The sequence below is a fragment of the Elgaria multicarinata genome, chromosome 2 (assembly GCF_023053635.1).
Source record: "Elgaria multicarinata webbii isolate HBS135686 ecotype San Diego chromosome 2, rElgMul1.1.pri, whole genome shotgun sequence".
Taxonomy (NCBI): Eukaryota; Metazoa; Chordata; class Lepidosauria; order Squamata; family Anguidae; genus Elgaria; species Elgaria multicarinata.
Window position 1 is genome coordinate 38,779,425 of NC_086172.1, and position 22,455 is coordinate 38,801,879.

Consider the following 22,455-nt stretch of genomic DNA (forward strand, 5'->3'; position numbering starts at 1 on the left):
GGGCAGGGCATGCTTTGGGTAGTTTCAAGTAGGTTGTAGTTTTTACTTTTTATATATATATATATATATATATATATATATATATATATGTTTTTCTAATTGTTTTCAATTTTCACTTAGTTTTAATTTTCTGTTGTTCTTTATGGGGTTAAATACAACACCTCCCAAATTTATATAATAAAGTCTGACTTTGGGGAGAGTTGCATCATCCTCCATCTGGTCTCCATGGAGACATGGGGAAAGAAAGTGTCATCAGGTCAACATAGTCTGTGATGCCAACAGAGTTTAGTACAGCTGCAATTCCCAAGGGTAGGAGCATAGTAACAATCAATGTTCACAGAACTGTGGAGCACACCATTTTCACAGGGCCAGCTCTGCTTTATGGTCCAGCCCTGTCTTAGGCATTTTGCTGCTGGAAACAGAGCAGCAAATGGCATAGGTCAGAGATGGAGCAGCAAATGGCACCACTACAGTCAAGGTACCTAACACCCAAGACTAGCTAAGTTATTTTGACACTGCAGGGAGTAACTCCCATGGACATCTCTCCACTTCCGGGTAATATAAATGCAACAAGATTAAATTAAATCATTAACCATTTGCTGACCTTTCATGTTGCTCAAAATCAGCTGCCTGAGGTGACCACCTCACTCTACCTAATGATAGGCCGAGCCCTGTTTGTGGTAGGAGTAGTGGACAGAAGCTACCACAAGAGGAGCATTGTGAAAATGGGCTGTCAGTGAAAGCAATGAACAGCTAATCTGACTGAGGACACAAAGGGCAAATCTAAGTTTTTACTTTGTTTTTTTTCCCCACAGGTGGTGCTATTTCAAAGCCCCTCACTGATCTAACTGTGGCTGAATCCCAGACAGCTGTTTTTGAATGCGAAGTAACCAATCCAGAGTCTCAGGGCCAGTGGATAAAGGATGGAAAACCACTTTCTATGACAGTTCACTGTAAAAGTGAATCCGATGGTTTGAAGAGGAGGCTTAATATTCCAGTCAGCAAACTTGATGATGCCGGAGAATATACCTTTCAAGTGGCATCTTCAAAAACATCTGCTAAGCTGAAAGTGGAAAGTGAGTAATAAAAAAAACCTGCCTCAATTCCACGCTGGCCTGATTGAACATCTACTGAAATGGCCCTTTCTGTGCATGGTCCACTTACGAATTTAGCAACATTCATTATGAAAAATGGAAATAAATAGAAAATGAAATACAGGTTGAATATAAGAAGCTTACAAGATGGAATGTGCTTGACTATTGAATGGCATATTCCAGCAATACAATTGGCAGCCATACTCCAACATTTTTATTACAAAAAAAAATACTGGAGTATTCAGAAATGGGACTGCAAATATTGTTCTTATGATTCTTATGAATTCCTCTAGAATTTGAAATTAGCTGGACACATTTACTCAGGAGTACACCCCCTTTAACACAGCGGAGCTTCCTTCAGAGTAGACATGGCATGAAAAGGAAGATATTGTGGTTTCAGTCTTGTAATGTAACATTGTAGGTTCCCTCATGAATTCATAGGTGGAGTGGGGGATATTTACCCTAGCTTTATGTTGGGTACACAGTTAACATGCAATATTAATCAAAGATGTATACAATTTATTTTTCTTTGGGAAGAAAAGAAAAAATAATCTCAGATACAACTATAACATGAGATTGGTCAACACTGTAGCGTAATGTGTCATGGATCCTGAGAAGTGCTGATGGAAGGTGGCTTTTCTAGCCAGTCCTCTCCAAGAGCTGCCTCAGCAACCCAGAAAACCTCTCTGTTGTAGCGATGGGATGAGGGGGAACAGATATCACCGAAAATCGGCCAGAAACATCTTCCATCTGAAGATGGAAGCAGAATCTTCTGCCAGCCTCCTTTAACTATACATTAGAAAGCCTGTGTTTGCAATGTACGATGCAACTTTAACCATTTTTATTTGCTTTTTCCCATATGATTTGTTCTTTCGAAACAGCTGTTAAGATCAAAAGGACACTGAAGAACCTGACTGTAACAGAAACACAAGATGCAGTGTTTTCAGTAGAACTTACTCATCCTGATGTGAAAGGCGCTCAGTGGATTAAAAATGGCGTTGAGCTGCTTTCTAGCGACAAATATGAGATCAAGGTGGAAGGAACTGTCCACACACTGAAAGTCAAGAATTGTGGTGTACCTGATGAGTCAGTTTACAGCTTTAAACTGGGAAAGATTGGAGCCAATGCCAGGCTCCATGTTGAAAGTAAGTCAGCCTTTATATAATTAGTCAGCTGGAGATAATTTAAGGGAATTGAAAATGCTATGGCAAGTTGCATCATTCCCCGCAGTGGCACATTCATTCATTGTGTTTTGGTGATTTTTTTAAAGCTCTACAGAAAACTCTATGAACAAGATGAGAACAAAGGAAAATGTGCAAATCATGGGCAATATGGTGTAGTGTGGTGTAGCGGTTGAAGTGTTTGGACTAGAACTTGGGATATCCAGATTCTAGTCCCCACTTGGCCATTAAGCTCACTAGGTGAATTTGGGCTAGTCACTGATTTTCGGCCTAACTTACCTCACTGGGTGAGAATTGTGAGAATAAAATGGAAAGGGGGAGGTTCATGTAAGCCACCTTGTGTTTGTTACAGGAGGAAGAAAGGCAGGATAGAAATGTAATAAATAAAACAAAATATAAATACGCTTTTATCATCCCGTAGTACTTTCAGTTCTGAAAATCCAAGCCTATTATCTGTCTCCATCCTGTTGCCAGTAGTCCAACGATGGTTGGAATTAAACTCAAACCAATGACTAAACTTTTAACGTCTTCCTTCAAGCTGTTAAGATCATCAAAAAACCAAAGGATGTGACTGCTCTGGAGAACTCCGTCGTTTCCTTTGAAGTGAGCGTGTCTCATGACACTGTCCCAGTCAAGTGGTTCCACAAAAACATTGAGCTCAAGCCAAGTGACAAATACAGACTGAGCTCTCAAAGGAAAGTTCACAAGCTGACATTGCAAAATATATCCCCTGCGGATGCTGGAGAATACACAGCAGTAGTAGGACAACTTGAATGTAAAGCAAAACTATTTGTGGAAAGTAAGTTTTTAAAAAAATTAAATTATCAATTATCTATATATTTATCTAATTAACATCATGTACCATTATCAAATGTCACACTGAAAGAAATCTTTCTCATCATCCCTGCTCAAGGACCATCTAATCTTATTTTTTTAAATTATTTTCCACAGCTGTACACATTACAAAGACCATGAAAAATATTGAGGTTGCTGAGACCAAAACTGCCTCTTTTGAGTGTGAGGTGTCTCATTTTAATGTACCTGCTGTGTGGCTGAAAAATGGAGTGGAAATTGAAATGAGCGAGAAGTTTAAGATAGTAGTTCAGGGAAAACTCCATCAGCTCAGCATCATCAACACCAGCAGTGAGGATTCTGCCGAATACACCTTTATCTGCGGAAATGACAAAGTCAGCGCGACCCTGACAGTGAAACGTAAGCTAAAAATATACAACAGCACAGAATCCTGGGTAGAAGTAAAGATAAAATGGGAACAGAGCATTTTGTGCTTAGTAAGACCAGGCAAGAGGGGCTAAATTTAGGGGCTAAAAATTAAGCCCACCTACTTTCTCTGGATATGCCACTCTTGCAGTATAAACCTCTAGTCCAGTTCGCACATCACAACTACTATCCATGGGTTATTTAAACCATGAGTAGCCGTGAAAAAGCAGGAGTGAGTGAGCATGCTGGTTCCCATCTGCCTGCTCCCATCAAGTTTTGCTGCATCCCTGGGTTGTTGATCATGATGTCTGAATCTGGAATTGTGGGTTGTTGGAGGAGAGACAATGCAGAGTTGTAAACCAAGAACAAAACATGGGTTACAACTCTGGATTGTCTCTCTTCCAACAATCCAGAATATCTGTTTTGGTCATCATGATCAACAACTCAGTGCTGAAGTGTCTCTGGGTTGTTTAGCTCTGTCCAGCTGTAGCAGGAGTGATTGGGCAGTGAGAAACAGCACTCTCACTTCCTTTCATTCATGACTACTCATGGTTTAAACAAGCCATGGGTAGTAATGACATGTGAACTGGGGCTTTCTGTTGCCAGCATATTGTTTAACTTTCTTATTTAGGACCCTCATTTTTCAAACCTTTTTGATCTGTATAAAGAATATGCTTGCTCTCCTTTGTAATGTTCTTTGATATTGCTATTTTAAAAAAGTATGTGAAGATGTCTAAGAGGCAGCAGGTGTATAGATGTGTATCAGTGTGGTTTAGCAGCTAAGCTAGAGCATTGGTTTGAAGGATGTGGGAAACCTTGATTTGAGCCCCTGCTTAGCTGTGCATCTCAATGAGTGGCCATGGGCAAGTCATTCTCTCTTAGCCTAACTTCCTATCTTATAGGAATAAAAATGTAAATCACAGCTCCTGAGAGCTGATGAATGGGATAAAATGTAACAACAAACAAGTCACAGCTCCTGAGAGCTGATGAATGGGATAAAATGTAACAACAAACACTACCTGGGCAAGGAATTGAATAATGGAGACAATTGACCTTTGTGTGATATGATCTTAAATAATAATTAAAATGTTAGTAATATCCTAATAGATTATTTCAACCAGGAAATTCTAAATGAAGAATTCACTTATTTTGTTTTTAAACAGCTATCCTGATTACATCCATGCTGAAAGACATCAATGCAGAAGAAAAAGATACAATAACCTTTGAAGTGACTGTCAATTATGAAGGCATTACATACAAATGGTTAAAGAATGGGGTGGAAATAAAATCCACGGACCGATGCCAGATCAGAACTAAGAAGCTTACATATTCTCTTTCAATAAGGAATGTACATTTTGGAGATGGAGCTGAATACAGTTTTGTTGCTGGAAAAGCTGCTTCAGCGGCCACTTTATATGTGGAAGGTATTTGTTTTCTTCATCTGTTTTAACTTAGGGCATGCTCACACCAGTGTCTCAGCCCATGGCAGCTGCAGGAAGAAGGCAGCTCATACTGAACTCCAGGTGCATCAATTTATGCCAAGGCCCATCACATGCATGCATCAGCCACCATGCATTGAGTTCAGCCCTGGTTAGATTCAGGCGTACTACCACACAGATATATTTGCCATTTCTGGTGTACTCCCAATGGCCAATCCAGCTTTTGGTAATAATGAGATCATTTGGAGATCATATCTTGTCTTCATATGCTATGAATGTACCTTTTTCACCATGCAGAAGCCCCTTTGCTCCTCCTTCCACATGTGCCATAATTAAACCAGGAAGCCTCCAATTAACAGTAGTTCATCCAAATCAGGACATTATGGATACCAGTTTCAGAACAAGCCAAGTTATTAAGCCAATTTCAAACCATGGCTTAATATCGTGGCTTGTTCCAAAGCTAGTTACCATAGTTTCTTAATTCAGACAAAACTGGAAGTTATGGTTAATTAGAAGTAAATTAATTCCTTCTTCATTTGTACTTGCAGCAAAGTCATATCTCAGCTGGTTAAGCTGAGATAGGATCATCCAAATGTAGGTAAAACATACATCGCTTAGTTCATAAATGCTTGATGCTGCTGAAAGTGAGCCAACGGGTGTCACAGGCTGAGATAGTTATGTGAATAATAACCCCTACATAAAATTGTTTTCTTTCAGTTGTCTTAGTCTGACTGCTGCTATGTCTCAAATTTTATTTATTGACATATTTTATTTACATATTTTATGTAGCAGTGTTTTATATGTCTGATTTTATTGTTGTAACCTGCCTTGGAACTAATGCAGAAAGTCAAAGTCGAAGTTAAATAAATAGCATAAAATCCAGTTGTGTCCATCCACTGACAGAACACCAGTGGAGTGGATTCCCTCCTCCCCTACAGCCAACCCACAATCTGCTTTGGAGAGTTGGGGGACCTTCCAGGGCAGATCTGTGGGGCACAGTGGCCTGAAGTAGAGGAGAAGCCAGGACCTCACACAATGTTTGATGTAGCCCATCAATATTAATCCTTCTGGTATGTACTACGTCGCTCAAAATGACAATATTATACATTATGTTTTTCTAGCTCGCCATATTGAATTTAGAAAACACATTAAAGACATTAAAGTTGTGGAGAAGAAAAGAGCTGTTTTTGAATGTGAAATCTCAGAACCTGACATTTCTGTTCAGTGGATGAAAGATGGGCAGGAGCTTCAGCTTGGAGAAAGGTAATTTGTTTATGTTTATTTATTTATTTTTGTCATGAGAACTTGTGTGCTGCTAATCACAAGCATGCAAGACCTACCTGGATGATAAAGATAGAGAATTCAAATGTTGCGTGGTCAATCTGATTAGAGAACTATCAAGAATCTACCATTCTGTGGCTTTTATTTGTTCGGCACAAAAAGGAATGCGATAGGAGGAGATAATGAAACTTACCATTTTATACCTCGTTGAAAGAAGTATGGATAGACTGCATATGTGCCAAGAATAAAAATGTAACTTCTGACAGTGAGAGCTGGGAGGAGAGAATCATCTTGTGAATCCAAAACAGTTACAGAGGAAGAAAATCTATTTGGAGACCCCACCATCTATAGTGTGTATGTTTTCTTTCTAAATTTCCTTTATTTGCATTCTTTTTAGAGTGAAAGTTCAAAGGGAAAGATTTGTTCATCGTCTTCTGATTACTTCCACAAAGGTGTCTGATTCTGGGAAGTACACTGTAGTAGCAGGAGGAAATATGTCTAGTGCCAATTTGATAGTGGAAGGGCGTGACGTTCGTATCAGAAGCCTCCAAAAAGATGTTCAGGTATAGTACTTCCTAGAGTTAGGATAAGCAGTATGATAGACCTGCATCTGTTACCAGAAATTTCATTCTTTTGCTGGAGAAAAGAAAAGATCAAAACTCAATAACAATTTGTGGAGAAGCTTTGATACCATCAAAGATGGGTGGTGGTGGAGAATGTTCAGATATGCTTACGTGTAGCAATGCTTTGTTTAAAGCTTGTCTCCCAGATCTCATTCAGTATAAATATTAAATGTTCAATCCTGACATTTTCCCATTTTGAAAATTTACCCATGTAATTATGTCTGTTTGCCAAAGATTATGCACAGTCACGTGGGAGAGAATTGCTCACCTGTGGGAGAGAATTGCTCACATTGCTGCTTTTTTAAACTGGGCAGTGGCTTGACTTTTCAGAACTAGGAATTGCTGCAGTGCACACAGAAAATAAATCTTTGGTTGTTCATGGTAATTTCCCTCACATATTTGTTGTCCCTTTAGATAAGTTTAATACCTTACAAAATACTTTATATTGAACTAAATTCCCCCTTCTGGCTTAATTCAAATCAGTTAATGCCAGTGAACAAAAGGAAACTTTACAGCTGCTGTGAAAAATGTTCAAGCACTGACAAAATTATATTTTGAAAACCTCTCTTATTTCCCAAGTGTTAATACTAGGAGGATCTGGCAATATTATCTCTTATTTGGTACTTGAAGACTCATGTAGTACAGGTGTAGTTGTTCCTTTTCTTGTCATTAACCTGTCACCCTGTTCTAGAGTGGCATATTATTTATTATTATTATTTATTACATTTATATACCACCCCATAGCTGCAGCTCTCTGGGCAGTTATGCGTGATGCATACGCATGATGGTGTGCTCGGCCATCCATTTTGATATATAATATCAATATATGTTAAATAACTTAAAAAAACCACACCCTCAAAACAGCCCAACATGAACCTATGCTCAGAGACTTCTAGGAACTCTAGAAGAAAAGAAAAGAAATAAAATAAAATAAAAAAGAAAGAAGGAAGGAAGAAATGGGGGATGAATAGTTTGGGCTGCTTGAACCTCTATCAGCTTATGGTATCTTGGAGGTGGAAATTAGGGTTAGGTAGGGCAGGATATACAGAGCGAAGTCAAACAACAAATTCCCCCCAGGGTATACACAACAAGGTTTCGAAGAAAAAAACCCTTCCTGTTCTTTTCCCTTCCCCGTTCTCCAGACCCCACTGCCCCGCAAGCCCCACAGGTTCTGACAAGGCTTTGTTTTGGCCTAGTTGGAGCTCTGAAACACGTTGGGGATACCCTGGGTGTGGGGATAGACTGCCACATTTTCTTATCCTTTCTAATACCAAATGGGGTGTCAGTAAAACTAAAGCCCTATTTCAGGCATTCTTTCTCATGCCACCACAGTTGTGTTAGGAGGCAGAGTCGGACCATGCTCATTGGCTTTGCCTGCTTGGTCACCTCCCTGTTGCCCATCCCCCTTCCCTTTCCTTCATTGGAGGGGGAAGGAGAGCCCCAGGCCCTACTCCCTGTGCAGTCGAGGCCCCCTCTGTGATCAGGATTCTAAATGGTGCGGGGCCCTATGCGCACAGAGCAGCCCCCCCCCCACTTCAGCCCTCCTCTCTCCAGCACATGGAAGGCAGCCGGGATGGACAGTGAGGACACAGGAAAGGTGGAAGGGCCAGTGAGCACAGTCCCACTCTCTCATCTCACACAATTGGAACCACTTGAGAGCAAATGCTCAAATAGGGCTGGGAACTCCCCTATGCCATATGAAAGTGCTGAAAAGCACTACAAGGCATCTATTCCAGACTGGCTGGATCCCTGGGCAGGAGCCAGTACCATTAAGGTTGGGGGCTAGCTCTACACCAAGAGGGATATGACACTTTGAAAGCGATTTGAAAACTGTATATGGAGTGTGTGTCCTGGGTCCCAACAATTATCACTGCTGTTATAAACCATTTAAAAGCAGTAGTGTAGATCCTGCTGGGGTTCTATGATCACATTTTGTTGTGTGTCCTCCTCACGCGTGTGCTCAGATAGGAAATTAGAAAATGAGAGGTGAAGTATACGACAACGGGATTGCTCCTGATTAAATATAAACCCGAATTTTCGTTGATTCGAAGCTAGGTAAAGAGCATCACACTGCAGCAGCAACAGTGATTTATTTTCCAGATTTTTTATATATATACAATGCTATGGAGTAGATATGATATAAGCTATAAATTTTATATGCGGAGCTCCGTAGATTCATATAACAGAGAAACCGGGAGTGGGGAGGGAAGGAACGAGACAGCCGATTGGTGGGAAAACGGGAAATCGGCCAATCACATCGTCCTGCCCTCAAAGCTCCACCCACATGTCAAAATGCAATTTAACTCCCCCAAAGACACATAACCATAATGCAGTGCAAACTTGGACGTGATCCAAAAGTCACGGTAAATCGCAAATGCAATTCCATTTATCTGAGAATTGGGAAGTGCCTTTTCTATAGTTTTCATTGAAGGGAAAACGGCTGTCGTAAATTTAATATATAATAGTTATTTTGCTTCTGTTTACTTAGGTCATTGAGAGACAGCGAGCTGTGGTAGAATTTGAGGTCAATGAAGATGACATTGATGCTCGCTGGTATAAGGATGGAATTGAAATCAACTTCCAGATTGAAGAAAGGTATCATTATGTGGTGGAAAGAAGAGTCCATCGGATGACCATCACTGAAACCAGATATACAGATGCTGGAGAATACACCATTTTAGCTGGAAAAAACAGGAGTTCCATTACTCTCCATGTGAATGGTATGTCAGGCGTAGAGATTTATTTTGCTTTTTATTGGATTTTTAATCCATCTTTTCTAGTGAACAACTTTAAACCACATGTTTGTTTGTTTGTTTATTTATTTATTTATTTAGAGTATTTTTATCCCGCACCTCAGCCAAAAGGCTCTCGGAGCGGCTTACAATTTATCAATAAAGAAGACAGTCCCTACCCTCAGGCCCACTGGCTCATGGGGTTCTCAGAATAGTTTGGTACTTCTAGATAGGCTAGGGGCCCTGATACCTGGCACAGGTGAAGTCCAAGATACTCCAGTTAGTATACAAATTTGAAAAAACAGAATATTTGTGTATCTCTCTAACCAAAAGGGGGACTCAAAATGTACCCCCAAATGGTAGAAGTTGAAATTTGGCACACATGAAGCCCAAGACACTTTGCTAACTAGAAAAGTCGGAAAAATTGTCATTGTAATGCCTTAGTGTCAAAGCCAGGCCATAAAAGAGTCTGACATTCCAACACAGAGCTATCCAAACTGTATGTGGGATATTTCCCCCTAGTATTCAGTATTGCTTTATAGTTCTTGCCTAAGAACTTGCCTATAGTTCTTATCCTAAGGACAGCCCTATGACTGAGGTGAAGCTGCAAGTCAGGGATGAATAATATGCTGAGAAAAAGCATGTGTTACAGTCTGCCTGGGACTATACCATTTTAATGGCTATATTGGGGTACCCTATAGTTGGATGTCCCCATATCCCAATCTCCCTGCCCATTGAAAACTATCATGTCAGGAAAAAGGATTCTAGCCCAGTTGACTTCTTGATGAATAAGTTTTGTACATGCAAGACGTTTTTAATGTGGGGGAAGTTTCAGATTCCTCCTTGCAGTCCATGTGGTTAGAATGTACATGAGTAAATCAAGTCTTTGCACATTGTCCAGGAGTGCTTGTTGGGTTTTGTTGCTGAGCTGTGATTATAAACTAAGGGCTTACTTTAAACAAGCGATTGATAGCATGCTCGTGATTGGCTGCTCACCGATGTTCATGGGTCATTTTGACAATACTGTGAACCTCCTGCACATCTCCTGCTCCTTTCCCCAGTTTTCCATTAAAAAAAAACACCTCAGAAACCTCAATTCTTCTGAAATATGGCGGGATTTGTCAAGATTTCCTGCCATGTGCAGTCAAAGTTGTGCTATAAAATGCCCACTACAGGGCGCTGACCGAATAAACTGTATGGGATGGGAGGTTTTACATTACAGACCACGTGGTCGCTACTCTCTTAATTCGTGTAATTCAACTTATTTAAAATGCAGAAGAGAAGCAGGAAGCAGAGCAGCAGTAAGGAAACACGATCTCTCCCCATCTGAAAGTCCTCTAGCTCTCTCTCATCCAAATCCAATTTCCTTGCCAGCCCGCCCCCCCACCTCATTGCCTATAGGTCCTTAACAAACTGATAACAACTGTGTTTAATAGGGAGAAATGGCATAGAAAATATTTAGCTTACTTTGTGTTTTTATGTACAGCTCCAGAGCCACCTCAAATTGTAAAGGAGCTTCAGCCAGCCACCGTGGAGTCTGGGAAACCAGCCCGTTTCTGCGCTGTTGTGTCAGGCACACCTCAGCCCAAGGTCTCATGGTACAAAGATGAACAGCCTCTTTCCCCAGGCTTTAAGGTCAAGTTCCTTCATGACGCCCAAGAATACACTCTGTTGCTGATCGAGACGTTCCCTGAAGATGCTGCTGTCTACACGATAGAAGCGAAGAATGACTACGGCGTGGCCACCTCTTCCGCATCCCTGTCGGTGGAAGGCAAGCTCCCCCTGCCCTTCTCAAGCATTTTTGAAAATGGTGTTGTCAATATTTTGTCGTGTGTGCTCTTCCATGGAGGCTAATAATCGCTTTTTGGTCTTTTTCTTTAGTCCCAGAAGTTGTTTCTCCTGATCTAGAGGTGCCAGTTTACCCACCTACTATTATCACACCACTGCGTGATGCGCTTACTTCTGAGGGACAGCCCACTTACTTTCAGTGCAGAGTTACAGGGACAGGTTAGTTTAACAAAACCATATAAAGCGTTCGGGCTCCTTGATTATTACTTTTTGGATTTTTTGATTTTTTTTTTTAATTTTTAATATAACCAACAAGTGATCAGTCCCCTAACAATTGATGTCTAAGCAACTGTTATATAAAATTAATTAATACAATTTTAGGGGGGAAATGATACAAAGAAGGGGGGAAGAAAAAAAGTAAAGGGAGGGCAAAATCAGTTGTTCCTTGATCAACTGATACGCAAAAGAAGACAAAAAGGGTCCAGTTACTGAAGCCAGCTTTCCTATAACTGTGTAGATTCAGTTGTGTGTGCGCACACACACACATATAGATATATAGTGTTACTCAACCAAAACCCTATTAGCCAGTAATAAAATAACTTTCATCACATTATTGCTGGCCAAGAAGTCCTATCATTAAGGGCTTCTTTCTGCATTGATAAATATTATGAAGTCTCAATTATTATGAAGTCTCAAATATGATAACAGGCTCAATCCTTCTTCCCTGTTAAACTCAAAAAGGCATTTTTGCCATGCTTTCCTGGTTTACAACGTTTGAAAATGCGTCAGTGCAATGACCTAGGAGAGCTTTAGAGAACTGCATATAATGAGGGTGTGAGCACTGTGTTAAAGGAGCATGAAAAATGAACAAAACCTCTGGTGTCACCTGCTGACACAGTGTTGTCTTGCAAAGTTAGATTTAATTGAACTTTCCTTTATTGCAACTAGGGTCAATTCTCACTTTACTTTTTTGCATTTGGGTTTCTATGCTCAAGTACAAAATACAGATATGTCCTCTCAGGTGTGCAGGTTGTGTATGTGTCAAATTAGGAGCATCTTGGGGTTTTAAAAAGCCCAACAACAAACTTTACTAGTAAAGGGTTGTGTTGTCGTCGTCCCCGCCCCAGACACTAGGAAGTGTTTTAAAGATGCCATGCACATTCTCTCATTATGACAGGAACATAAAATAAGAATGGTCTAAATGACTGAAAGGCTTGTTTGGGGAAGAATACGGGAGAAATATTAGTCCTCAAAATATTCCTAATGATTCATTCTGACCTTTCTACTTTTATGCTCACAATGTACAATGATACTTTGATGTCAGTGCACATAGTTAATTGCATATATAGGAGCAACAAAGATAAAGTAGTTTATTCCTGGAATAGGCAACTTGTGTTCCTCCAAATGTTGATGGGCGACAACTCCCATCAGCCCTAGTAATCATAGCCAGTGGTGAAGGACTATGGGAGTTGTAGTCCAACAGCACCTGGACGGCCATGAATTGCCCATCCCTGCTTTAGCCATATTATTGTTCAAAGTATTTACATCACTCCTGTGCATCACTGAAAGAGCTATATGTTACTCACAGTAAATTTGGTCTATCTAGACATTCAAATAAATGGAGCCTTATAACAGAGGAAAGATAATTAATTACAATAGGAGAGAATAATAATTTTACAACTTTCAGTATTATTGTAAATGTTCCTTTTTTATATAAAAGTACACATTAGTCTTTTTAATTCCCTGAAGAGTGGCTGACTTTAATGAAACTCACATAGTATCTCATATATATATATATATATATATATATATATATATATATATATATATTAGGTACAAATAAACATCCTGATAGACAATTTTAAAATTATATAAATGGGCTTGAAATGAATAGTGGCTATTTTTGGTATATTCCAACAGAACCTTGTTCTCTCCTCACCCCCACTCTACGGCATACACAGACCTTTCATTCCCCTAATTTTTAATAACTACAGAAAAAAATATTTTGTTTGTTTTTAAATCATGTAGGAGTTTACATTGAAAATATTGGCATAATATTTGTTACAGCTATGCAAAGCATGTCACAGTAATGTCTGTATATATGCTCACATGGGTATATATACCATTTTGATGTGCATGTTGAAGGCTGAAATATCTATTTGCGAACAGAGCATGCGGAGTTGTTCTTGGCACTCCCACTCTTTGTGTATCGTTCATGAATGTACTTGCATATCCTCAGATACAGCATGAATGTATTACAATAATAGCTAAGTGCTAAATTACAGGATGGCAAGATTTACATGTCTTCCATTGCCCTTTACATGGTACATTTAACTTTTTAAAGTTCATTACTTTTTAAACACCTTATCTGAATACCACAGTAAAATACATGTTTTAGAAAATCTGGATATTATTTCAAAGCAAGAAACTCATGAATGGTTCAAAATTATATGGTTCTAGACATCTGCAATGTAAATACCTAAACCAAATTTATTATTCAGCAATCCTACAAAGTTACAGGTTACTGTAACTTAGGGCCTGTTCAGACAACACACTAAGCCATGGTTAGTCCACTAACCCTTTTGCACTAAATGGTTAGTGAGTGTGTTTGAACCATGGTTATGTAGCCACCATGGTTAGGTTTGCATGACATGCTAAGTCATGGTTCACACGACACCCCAAGCCATAATGTTTAGCTCAAAATGCTTAACCATAGTGGCTTAGTGTGTTGTCTGAACAGGGTCATAATGTTCCTGATATGTTTACCGTAGCAAAGGAATCAGTGGTATATGCCACTGGGAACTTCCAACCTACACCCCTTTCCCCCTCTGCCTGCCCATTGACAAGAGTGTACAATGAAGGAACTCCAGTTGCATTCCATATGTGAAGTAACAGAGTGGGGACTCTCCTCTTTGCATGGAGATCCCTTTTAGATTTGGATCACTATCCAGATCTCTATGTCCTATTAGAACCAAGCCTTGTAATCCTCTGCTGCTCCCTAATATCCAAAACTACCAATCTCCGCAGTGGAGGCATTCTACATGAAAATACCTGAAATCCTAAAAGTGTTCATTTTTCATGCTCACTGAAATTCTGGATATTGTGATGGCCATTGGCTATAAACAATAAAAACTTGAGATGTGGATATATTGGAAGAAAGACAGACAACAAAATGTTTGGTTCACGCTCTCTGTGTTCACAGAAGGCAAAGCTACACAGTCCCACCAGATTTGTCTGTTGCATTTCCTTTCTCCCTGGACCATGCATGTGTTGTTGCTGGAAGGGGTGACGGCATGCAGGATTAGTCTGACTAAATGTTCCAGGAAAGGGGGGAAAGTACTCAATATGGCGGTTGTCATGTCAAATATCACTTTAATTAGTCCCAACCTGAGGAGCGTTACCAAGCTCCCAACTCTTTCAACCATTTGCTCACCGAGAGTGAAGAGTGACTCCTTTTTACATTTTGTTTATTTTTCACTTGAACAGACCTCAAAGTCTCTTGGTATAGCAAAGACAAAGAGATCAAGCCATCCCGCTTCTTCAGGATGACTCAGTTTGAAGACACTTTCCAACTGGAGATTGCAGAAGCTTACCCAGAAGACGAAGGCATTTACACCTTTGTGGCCAGCAATTCTGTAGGCCAGGTGTCAAGTATGGCTGCGTTGAAACTGGAAGGTACAGCGTGCTGCCTCAGTAGAAACTCTTCAGTTTTGCATGTGTTTGATCATTAATATTCTTTCTTAAACCTACATGTAATTGTCCGTCACGTCAGTGTCTCTTAACACAAATAATCAATCCCATTGTCCGATGTTCACAATGTCCGTTGGTCTCCGCAGTATACATTCTACACATCATTTCACGTCCGTCCAGTGTTCCATACCTTTCACCTTTCCATTCTGTTTCCAGTAAGCATTCAGCATGCATCAACAAAAGGTGTGGGGGGGGGATCCTCTCTAACATAAACGAATTCCCATCATATATTTATTTTTTAATGCCAAACACCTTTTCATTGAAAGGAGGCAAAAGGCTAGGATCCAAAGAACTGTGCAGCCAGCTTAATACACCTAATGGGGATTTGGGCTGATCTTTCACAAACTACATCTCTACCCCCAACCTCATTGCTGTGTGGCGAATACCACTTTGATACTGAGTCCAGAAATATGTATCTATGGGTGGTTCCAGTGTAGGCTGGTGGCTCCAATGTCAATGGAGCTGTGAATCCACTCTGGGTTTCGGTCAGAACCAGACAGAACTGTAAAGGTGCTGTCCAAGGTGCTGATCCCAACCCCCAAAATAGGTTCAGCACCTTGGTTAGCTCCTTTAGAGTTCTGGCTGAAACCTGGAGCAGATTCATGGCCCCACTGGCCTCAGAGCCACCAGCCTCCACACAGTGCAACAATATATGCCACTTGCTAAAAGGCAGCAGCCCAGAAGCTCCTTCTCTTCTGTAACATCTAGTAATACAAAACGTATGATGAGCACATCATGAAAGTGGGGATACTCACTGCGAAATGGTATCACATCAGGAGTTTTGCATTCATGTATATTACGTAGGAGAGAAGAGAAAGGACTGCCTTTGGTTCTGGGCAGGGGGGAATTTAAAAAGCTGTTTGTGATATGGCATGATAAGCAAATCTGCCTGTTTCAGTCTGTCTCCATTTTCACATGTTTTCACCCATAATTCTGTTTTATTGTCACATTAATCTGCATTTTTTTAAAAAAAAAATCTCAAATATGTCTTTAAATACATATTTTAATACATATTTAAATGTATTTTTTCCTCTCAAAATATTAATCTAAGTACGTATTTTCTCTCAAAATATGTATATAAATGCATGTTTGGATCCATTTTAACTGCCAAGAACTGCAATGTAACTTTCAGAGAAGTGTGAAATCTGGTGGGTAGCTAGGACCTGATCCAAAGGTTACTCTGAGAATTGTGGATCACGTCATTTCACACACAAAAACCCTTCAAAGAGCAAATTCCTGAAACATCATGAATATAGCAGGGGGGAACTGTTATTCAAAGAACAACATTAAAATATTCATATGGCAACGCCCAAGCCACTGGGAATGTCTACAGTAGCTCTTTGGATCCCAGCCAAGTTGTCTTAGGGCATAATCCTATGTATAAGCTCCATCCGATGAGCGTTTTATTTCACGCTCGTTACTGGGCAATCATGGAGTTTGCTCAGGTCCCTCACATGATGTCGTCTGCCTCCTGCGCGCCTTCCGCCCCTTCTGGCCTTCCTTGTGCAACAAAAATACCCTGGTTAAGTCCGATGTTTTTTTAAACTCAGAATCACTGCTCTCTCCTGCTGTGTGCAGGAGAAGCAGTGCCATGAGAACAGCGGACTCAATGGGCCTCGTGCTCATTGGGTACTTCCTCTTTTTAAAGAGGAAGTAACTGAGGAACGAAAACATGGGCGGACAAGTGAAGGTAGGGAGCGTGTTAACCCCCAATGTGATGGAGCTTTATGTTTACACAGGGGAAAAGTCCTTCAACTCCCAGCATTCCCAGGCTATATGGGGAATGCTGGGAGTTATAGGGCTTTTTCCTGTCTAAACATGCACAGGATTGCACCCTTAATATATTAAACACATTCAATTGTTAGGCATTGTTAATATTGTTGAAATTGTGTTTATATATGAAAGAGGAGAGCTTCATACAATGAAAATAGAAAGGAAGGCTCCGAAATGCATACATTAATATCCCAATACATTTTAAAAACACAAAGAAGAGCACGATAATTTTTTTTGGCCATTTCTGAGGAGGATGTATCTACAGTGATTTGCAATATCTGTAGTGTATCTCAAACCCTAAGAATTGAATTCATTCACAGTGATGATACCAATTCAACTTTGAATATTTGTGAAAGGAAACAATTATTCCGATTCGAGGCATCCTCTTGAAAAGCGTTCTACATTTAATTGTGAGGTGTATCCAAATGTGTTGTTTTCTCTTCTGTTTGCACCAGAGCATAAACATTGTCACTAGGGAAAGAAAGAGTGTAGAAATGTCAGTTTAAAAGCAAGGAAGGCATGTAGGACAGCAAGAGAAAGTTGACTGGTGTACAGGGGCAAGAAATTAAAAGTTGGCATGCTTCTTTTCAGGATTTAAGTTTGAAGAAGTTACCTCACATACCGAAAGGCATGTTTCTTCATCTGTTTCCATTAAGAAGGAACCTGTTGGCCAAAGGCCCATCTTTATCCAGCCCATTTCGAGCTGTAGCGTACGCAGCGGGGAAACAGTCAGATTCCAAGCCAGGGTTTCTGCCAGGCCGAAACCAGAAATCCTCTGGTTTCATGATCAACAGCTAATGTTGCCAACAAAAGACATAGTTTTCCATTTTGATGAGTCTACAGGCACAGCCATATTGATAATAGTAGATGCTTTCTCAGAACATGCCGGGCAGTACTCTTGCAAAGCAAGAAATAGTGCTGGAGATGAAACATGTACAGCTACACTTACAGTGATTGCTGAAGGTAAAGCCCCGTTTTTGTTCTTAGGGATTCAGTTTGTTGCATAAGCCACACTTTCTACACTGTGACTAATCACCTTCTTTTCCTCATTTCACTTTTCTTTTTTTTAGAATTTGCAGTACCTTCACTAATGTTGATAGTCCTAGCGATAACACAATAAACCACTCTTGTTTCCTGTACTTTCAAGGCTCCTGTCCTTTAGAATTTGCATCCTAGTTCTATAGTTCAGATAGTCCAGATGTTTTAGTAGACTAAACAAATGCACACTTCAACACAGTGAGTTGTTGGCAGTTGGTAGCATTCTCTGAGGTTTGCTCTACTCGGTTTTAAAAGGGAAACAAGGGACAGGACAGAACAACAAATGTTGTTTGTCAGGGTATCACAAATATCTTCAATTGGCATGGACAATCGCAGGAAAAAAAGAAGAGACAAATATCTCCCACACATTACCACTTCATTTTTCATCTATCATTCTTTTATGTATTATGCTGAATATTCAGGGTGCCCTTAATGAATGCACCTGGCATGCTAGGCTTTCAAAGGAAGATGACATATTTCATTCTCATCATCTATAACATAGAGTTTTGTTTTTAACTAGGCCCCATTGAAGTGCATTAGGTATTAATCAAATGTTTTGTTACTTGATTACACAGTGCAAGCCTTAGATAGGCAAAGCTCTGGGAAAGATGTAAGAGAGTCTGTCCAGGCAAAATCAGAAGTGCATATTGCTTCCCCTTTTGCAAAGAAGGAAACCAAAGTTTATGTAAAAGAAATTAAATCCGTGCAAGAGCCATCACGGGAAATGGTGGTGCAGACCTCCGAACGTATTTCTGGAACTTCCACTGTGACAGCTGGCGTTGGGAAAGAAGCAGAAACTCTTCATGCTACAACCGTTACCCAGAAGTCAGAAAGTGCCATGGTGTCTATGACCTCAATTCAAGTGCTGAGAGAGACCCCACCAAAGATCCTTCTGAAGCTTCACGATCTCACTGTGAGATGTGGCGATACTGCTCAGTTTATGTGTGCTTTGGAAAGCGAGAACTTTTCCGTCGTTTTGTGGTCCCATGAAGGAGGAACACTACAAGAGTCCGAGCGAATAAGGCTGTCCCAAAACGGAAGCGTTCTTTTCCTCACCATTCTTAATGTCCAGCTTTTAGATCAAGGATTGTACAGCTGTACTATTCGTAACGACCATGGAGAAGTAGCCACAACTGCTATACTAACCATAGAAGGTGGTTATTCTGATTGTTAACATTGTGTGACTGATTTCATTCTCATCATCACCGCCTACAGCTTCAGAACTAGCATTTAATTTAAAGTAATTATTTTCAGTCCCATCTCCCACTACGCTCTACATTGAGGGCTCTATTCATAAATTACTCACATGCACAGCTAATCTGTGTGATTTGCTCCTAAAGTAAGTTTCATGCCTTGTTGCAGCATGTTACAGAGGTGTTAGATTCATTTCCTAAAGTAAGAACCAGTCAGTTTGTAGTGAAATATTGAAGTGCTTTGAAAATGTTCTGTTGGCTAAAGGGAAGAACAGGAAATATTTAAAATCCCAAAATAAGTGCTACTTAGAGTAGGCCAATAGAAATGACTGTTTTTACAGTTAATTCTGTGTTATTAGCTATCACTTTTGGAAAAGCTTAAAAAGCAAACAACAGCAGCACCTTCAATCTAGGCCAGTCCAGTTTGCGCAGGACCTTAAGCCAGCTTTCTGGTGCCCTCCAGATGTTTGGAGTTCAATTCCCATCATTCCCAGCCAGCATAGTCAATGGTTAGGAATGCCAGGAGCTGTAGTCGCAAACTACAGGGCACCAAGTTTGGAAGATGCCTTAAGCAGATACTGACTCATTAACACAGTTGTTCTCTGAAGTATATGATAAAACACAGCTTGCTTTAGAAAACAGACAATATTTTTTTGTTTTAAAACCTAAACAGATTTTTTTTCATAATCAGAATTTCACATCTTGTTTCCCTTTTTTTTTCTTGCCCAAGCCAATTGGTTATTAGTTAGAACAAGGAAGCATACATGCTAATTGGCTTTCTCTTCCATGCCACATCAGATGACGGATGCTAACAATTGTGACTTGCCTCGTTTTGTTGGATCTCCATTCCCTTGACGTACATTAAGAGTGCAACCCTATCAGGTTGCCTCCCATTAGAAGGAAGCCTCCCATTTTGGAGGCTTCCAAGTATCTTGTCAGGCTGCTGCTGAAGGCAGGAGGAGCAATGGAGGTGATTTTTGCCTGTCCATCCCCCCTTTGTTTTGTTTTTTCTCAAGATGGACTTTAGAACCCACCTATAGGAGATGGGCTGGCGCTGGAGAGGCCATAGGATTTTTCATATCTTGGCCTATCCTTTTCTCTCTCTCTTCCCCGCCCACAGGAATGCCCCCTTTTGACTTCTAAGGTCCCCCAAGGCCACTCTTGCAAGATCAGAAAGCAGGCGCCCTGATTCTTTCCACAGAGGGGAAAGAGGGAGGGGAGACAGAGAGGTTGGATCTTGGAGTGGCCCTCTCAAAGTCATAGCAGTGTCTATGGCTTCAGGAGGGGAATCTAAACAATCCTATGGTCACTGGGGCGCTTCCAGGGAGCATAGGATTGGGCCCTTACTGCTTAAAAAAAGGGGGAAATGTCTCCATGTTTCCTACTTCCCCCTTGTGCTTGAACATTGATTTGTTCTTCTTTGGAAGAGTGAGAATGTTATTGATTCTCTTCCCATTACTCCTGGCATGGAAACAGCTGCATTATTAGACGGGCAGGAACATCAACTTCAAATCAAAACAGTGTCAAGAAATGTCTGTTTTCGGCCCATTAACTTTGCTTTTATCAACTGGTGGATTGCCTGACTTTTTTTACACATCAGTGAAAAGCTTTGCATCTGAACCTGCCCTTCTAGCCAATGAGAAAGAAGCCTTGACTAAAAAACAACAATACATATTTGTAAAAATGATCAACGAGTTCCAATCCTTCTAATGTCAAAGGCACAAATCCCATGCATCTAGTTGCAACCTGGTGTGAATAGAGCCCTGAAATGCAGAATCAAAAAAGTAAAAACCTTAATATCCTATTGTTTTGGTTTTTTTGCACTAACATGCTGAACATTCTTTTTACCACACTAATGGCTTTTTATTCAATTTTTTTTGTAAGTGTAGATTTTGATTGCTACAAAACGTCTAATCTTATCCTAACTTTATTCTTACCTAGCTAAAGAAGCACAAGCCAGAACAGTAACAAAAATTACCCTTGAATCAGATACTAAAAGCATAAAAACAGTCAAAGAGTCTCAGATTAAAACAGCCTATGAATACAAACAAGAGTCTTCTTCCACGGAAACATCAAGCATCTCAGTATCGTCAGCTGAAAGGATACAGGACACCGAGAAACAACGGATCAGAGACTATTACCCTGATGTTGTGCCATGTGAAGACATCGTAGAAACTGGTGCCATCGTACCAGTCTTCCTCGAAACTCTGCCCCCTGAAACATTTGTAAAAGAAGGAGGAGATGTCTCACTTTTCTGTGTAATCAAGGGTGTACCTACACCTTGTGTCATCTGGCTGTATAACCAGCTAATAGTTGAGGAATCTGCATTGTGTTCTTTAAGGCATGATGGTCCTCTGTGCAGTTTAAAATTACTGAAAGTTCATGAGAATCAGAGGGGTATATACAAGTGCAGAATAATTAATTCTGCAGGACAAGCCGAGTGCAGCACACATCTGAGAGTGACAGGTTGGCAACTGCATGTTCCTTCCATATACAACTTCCTCCTCCGTACCACCGTTGCATTGAAACCTGTTTGATCCTCGGTACCTGATAAACAGCTGTGGAGGGCTGACTATTTTCCTCACAATGTTAAAGGCATGTTAAAGGCATGTTGAATTTCCCCCTCCCCTCAAAATAAGAGGGGAAAAAAGAAGCCCTTTTAAAAAGCTGTGGAAAAAAAATAAACAATATTTTAGCATTCTCTACTGTTTCTTTTAGATCTATCAAACATTTCCTGGCATGTTATGTGTATGTATGTTTGTGTGAATTTTTCTGTCAATGCATCATAGACAAATGTTTTGTTCTCTCCCAATATTTCATTTGACAGCCATTAATTTTTGTTCCGTGTGTGTTTTTTTATTACAGCCCCAGAAAAACTTCTTCAAGAGAAGATAGAGCAGCAGATTGAGATGGAAGTTAAAGGTACAGTCACAAGGAATGTTACACTGGAGCAAAGATTTAGCCTAAAGAAAAGTAACCACTTTGAGAGGCTTACCTGTACGATGAAGAAAGCAAAACATATTCTGAAGCATATCTGAATATGCTGCATGTTTTGTTTTGTTTTGTTTAAAATGTGCTAAGGATAACCTGCATTACAAAAGAGTACAAGTTTTAAAGTCAATTTAAAACTTTCGTTTTACAGATTTGCAATCTTTACTTTCACTACGTGCTATGCAGCTGGTTGCAAAAGCTTTTCTTTCGTAGTATACCTTCTTCTAATGCATGGGGCATTTAAAACTAGACCCAACTTCTGAAAACATTTTAAAATTACATTAGCACTGTAGCATTAATTAATCAAAAAATCTGGGGTGGCATATGTTTAAGAAGTGGTTGGAGATTGGAGAT

General features: G+C 40.1%; 1 protein-coding gene across 1 annotated transcript in view; it reads left to right on the forward strand.

Annotated features, from left to right (window-relative positions):
* TTN (titin) overlaps positions 1-22,455 on the forward strand; it is a 304,366-nt gene that overhangs the window by 47,155 nt on the left and 234,756 nt on the right. Inside the window, exons 29-40 of the mRNA XM_063116312.1 lie at positions 816-1,076; positions 1,976-2,239; positions 2,814-3,074; positions 3,227-3,487; positions 4,657-4,917; positions 6,054-6,195; positions 6,611-6,776; positions 9,325-9,556; positions 11,055-11,339; positions 11,450-11,575; positions 14,843-15,031; positions 21,976-22,032. Coding sequence (XP_062972382.1) covers positions 816-1,076; positions 1,976-2,239; positions 2,814-3,074; positions 3,227-3,487; positions 4,657-4,917; positions 6,054-6,195; positions 6,611-6,776; positions 9,325-9,556; positions 11,055-11,339; positions 11,450-11,575; positions 14,843-15,031; positions 21,976-22,032 — 2,505 coding nt within the window. The remainder of the gene's footprint in view (positions 1-815; positions 1,077-1,975; positions 2,240-2,813; positions 3,075-3,226; positions 3,488-4,656; positions 4,918-6,053; positions 6,196-6,610; positions 6,777-9,324; positions 9,557-11,054; positions 11,340-11,449; positions 11,576-14,842; positions 15,032-21,975; positions 22,033-22,455) is intronic.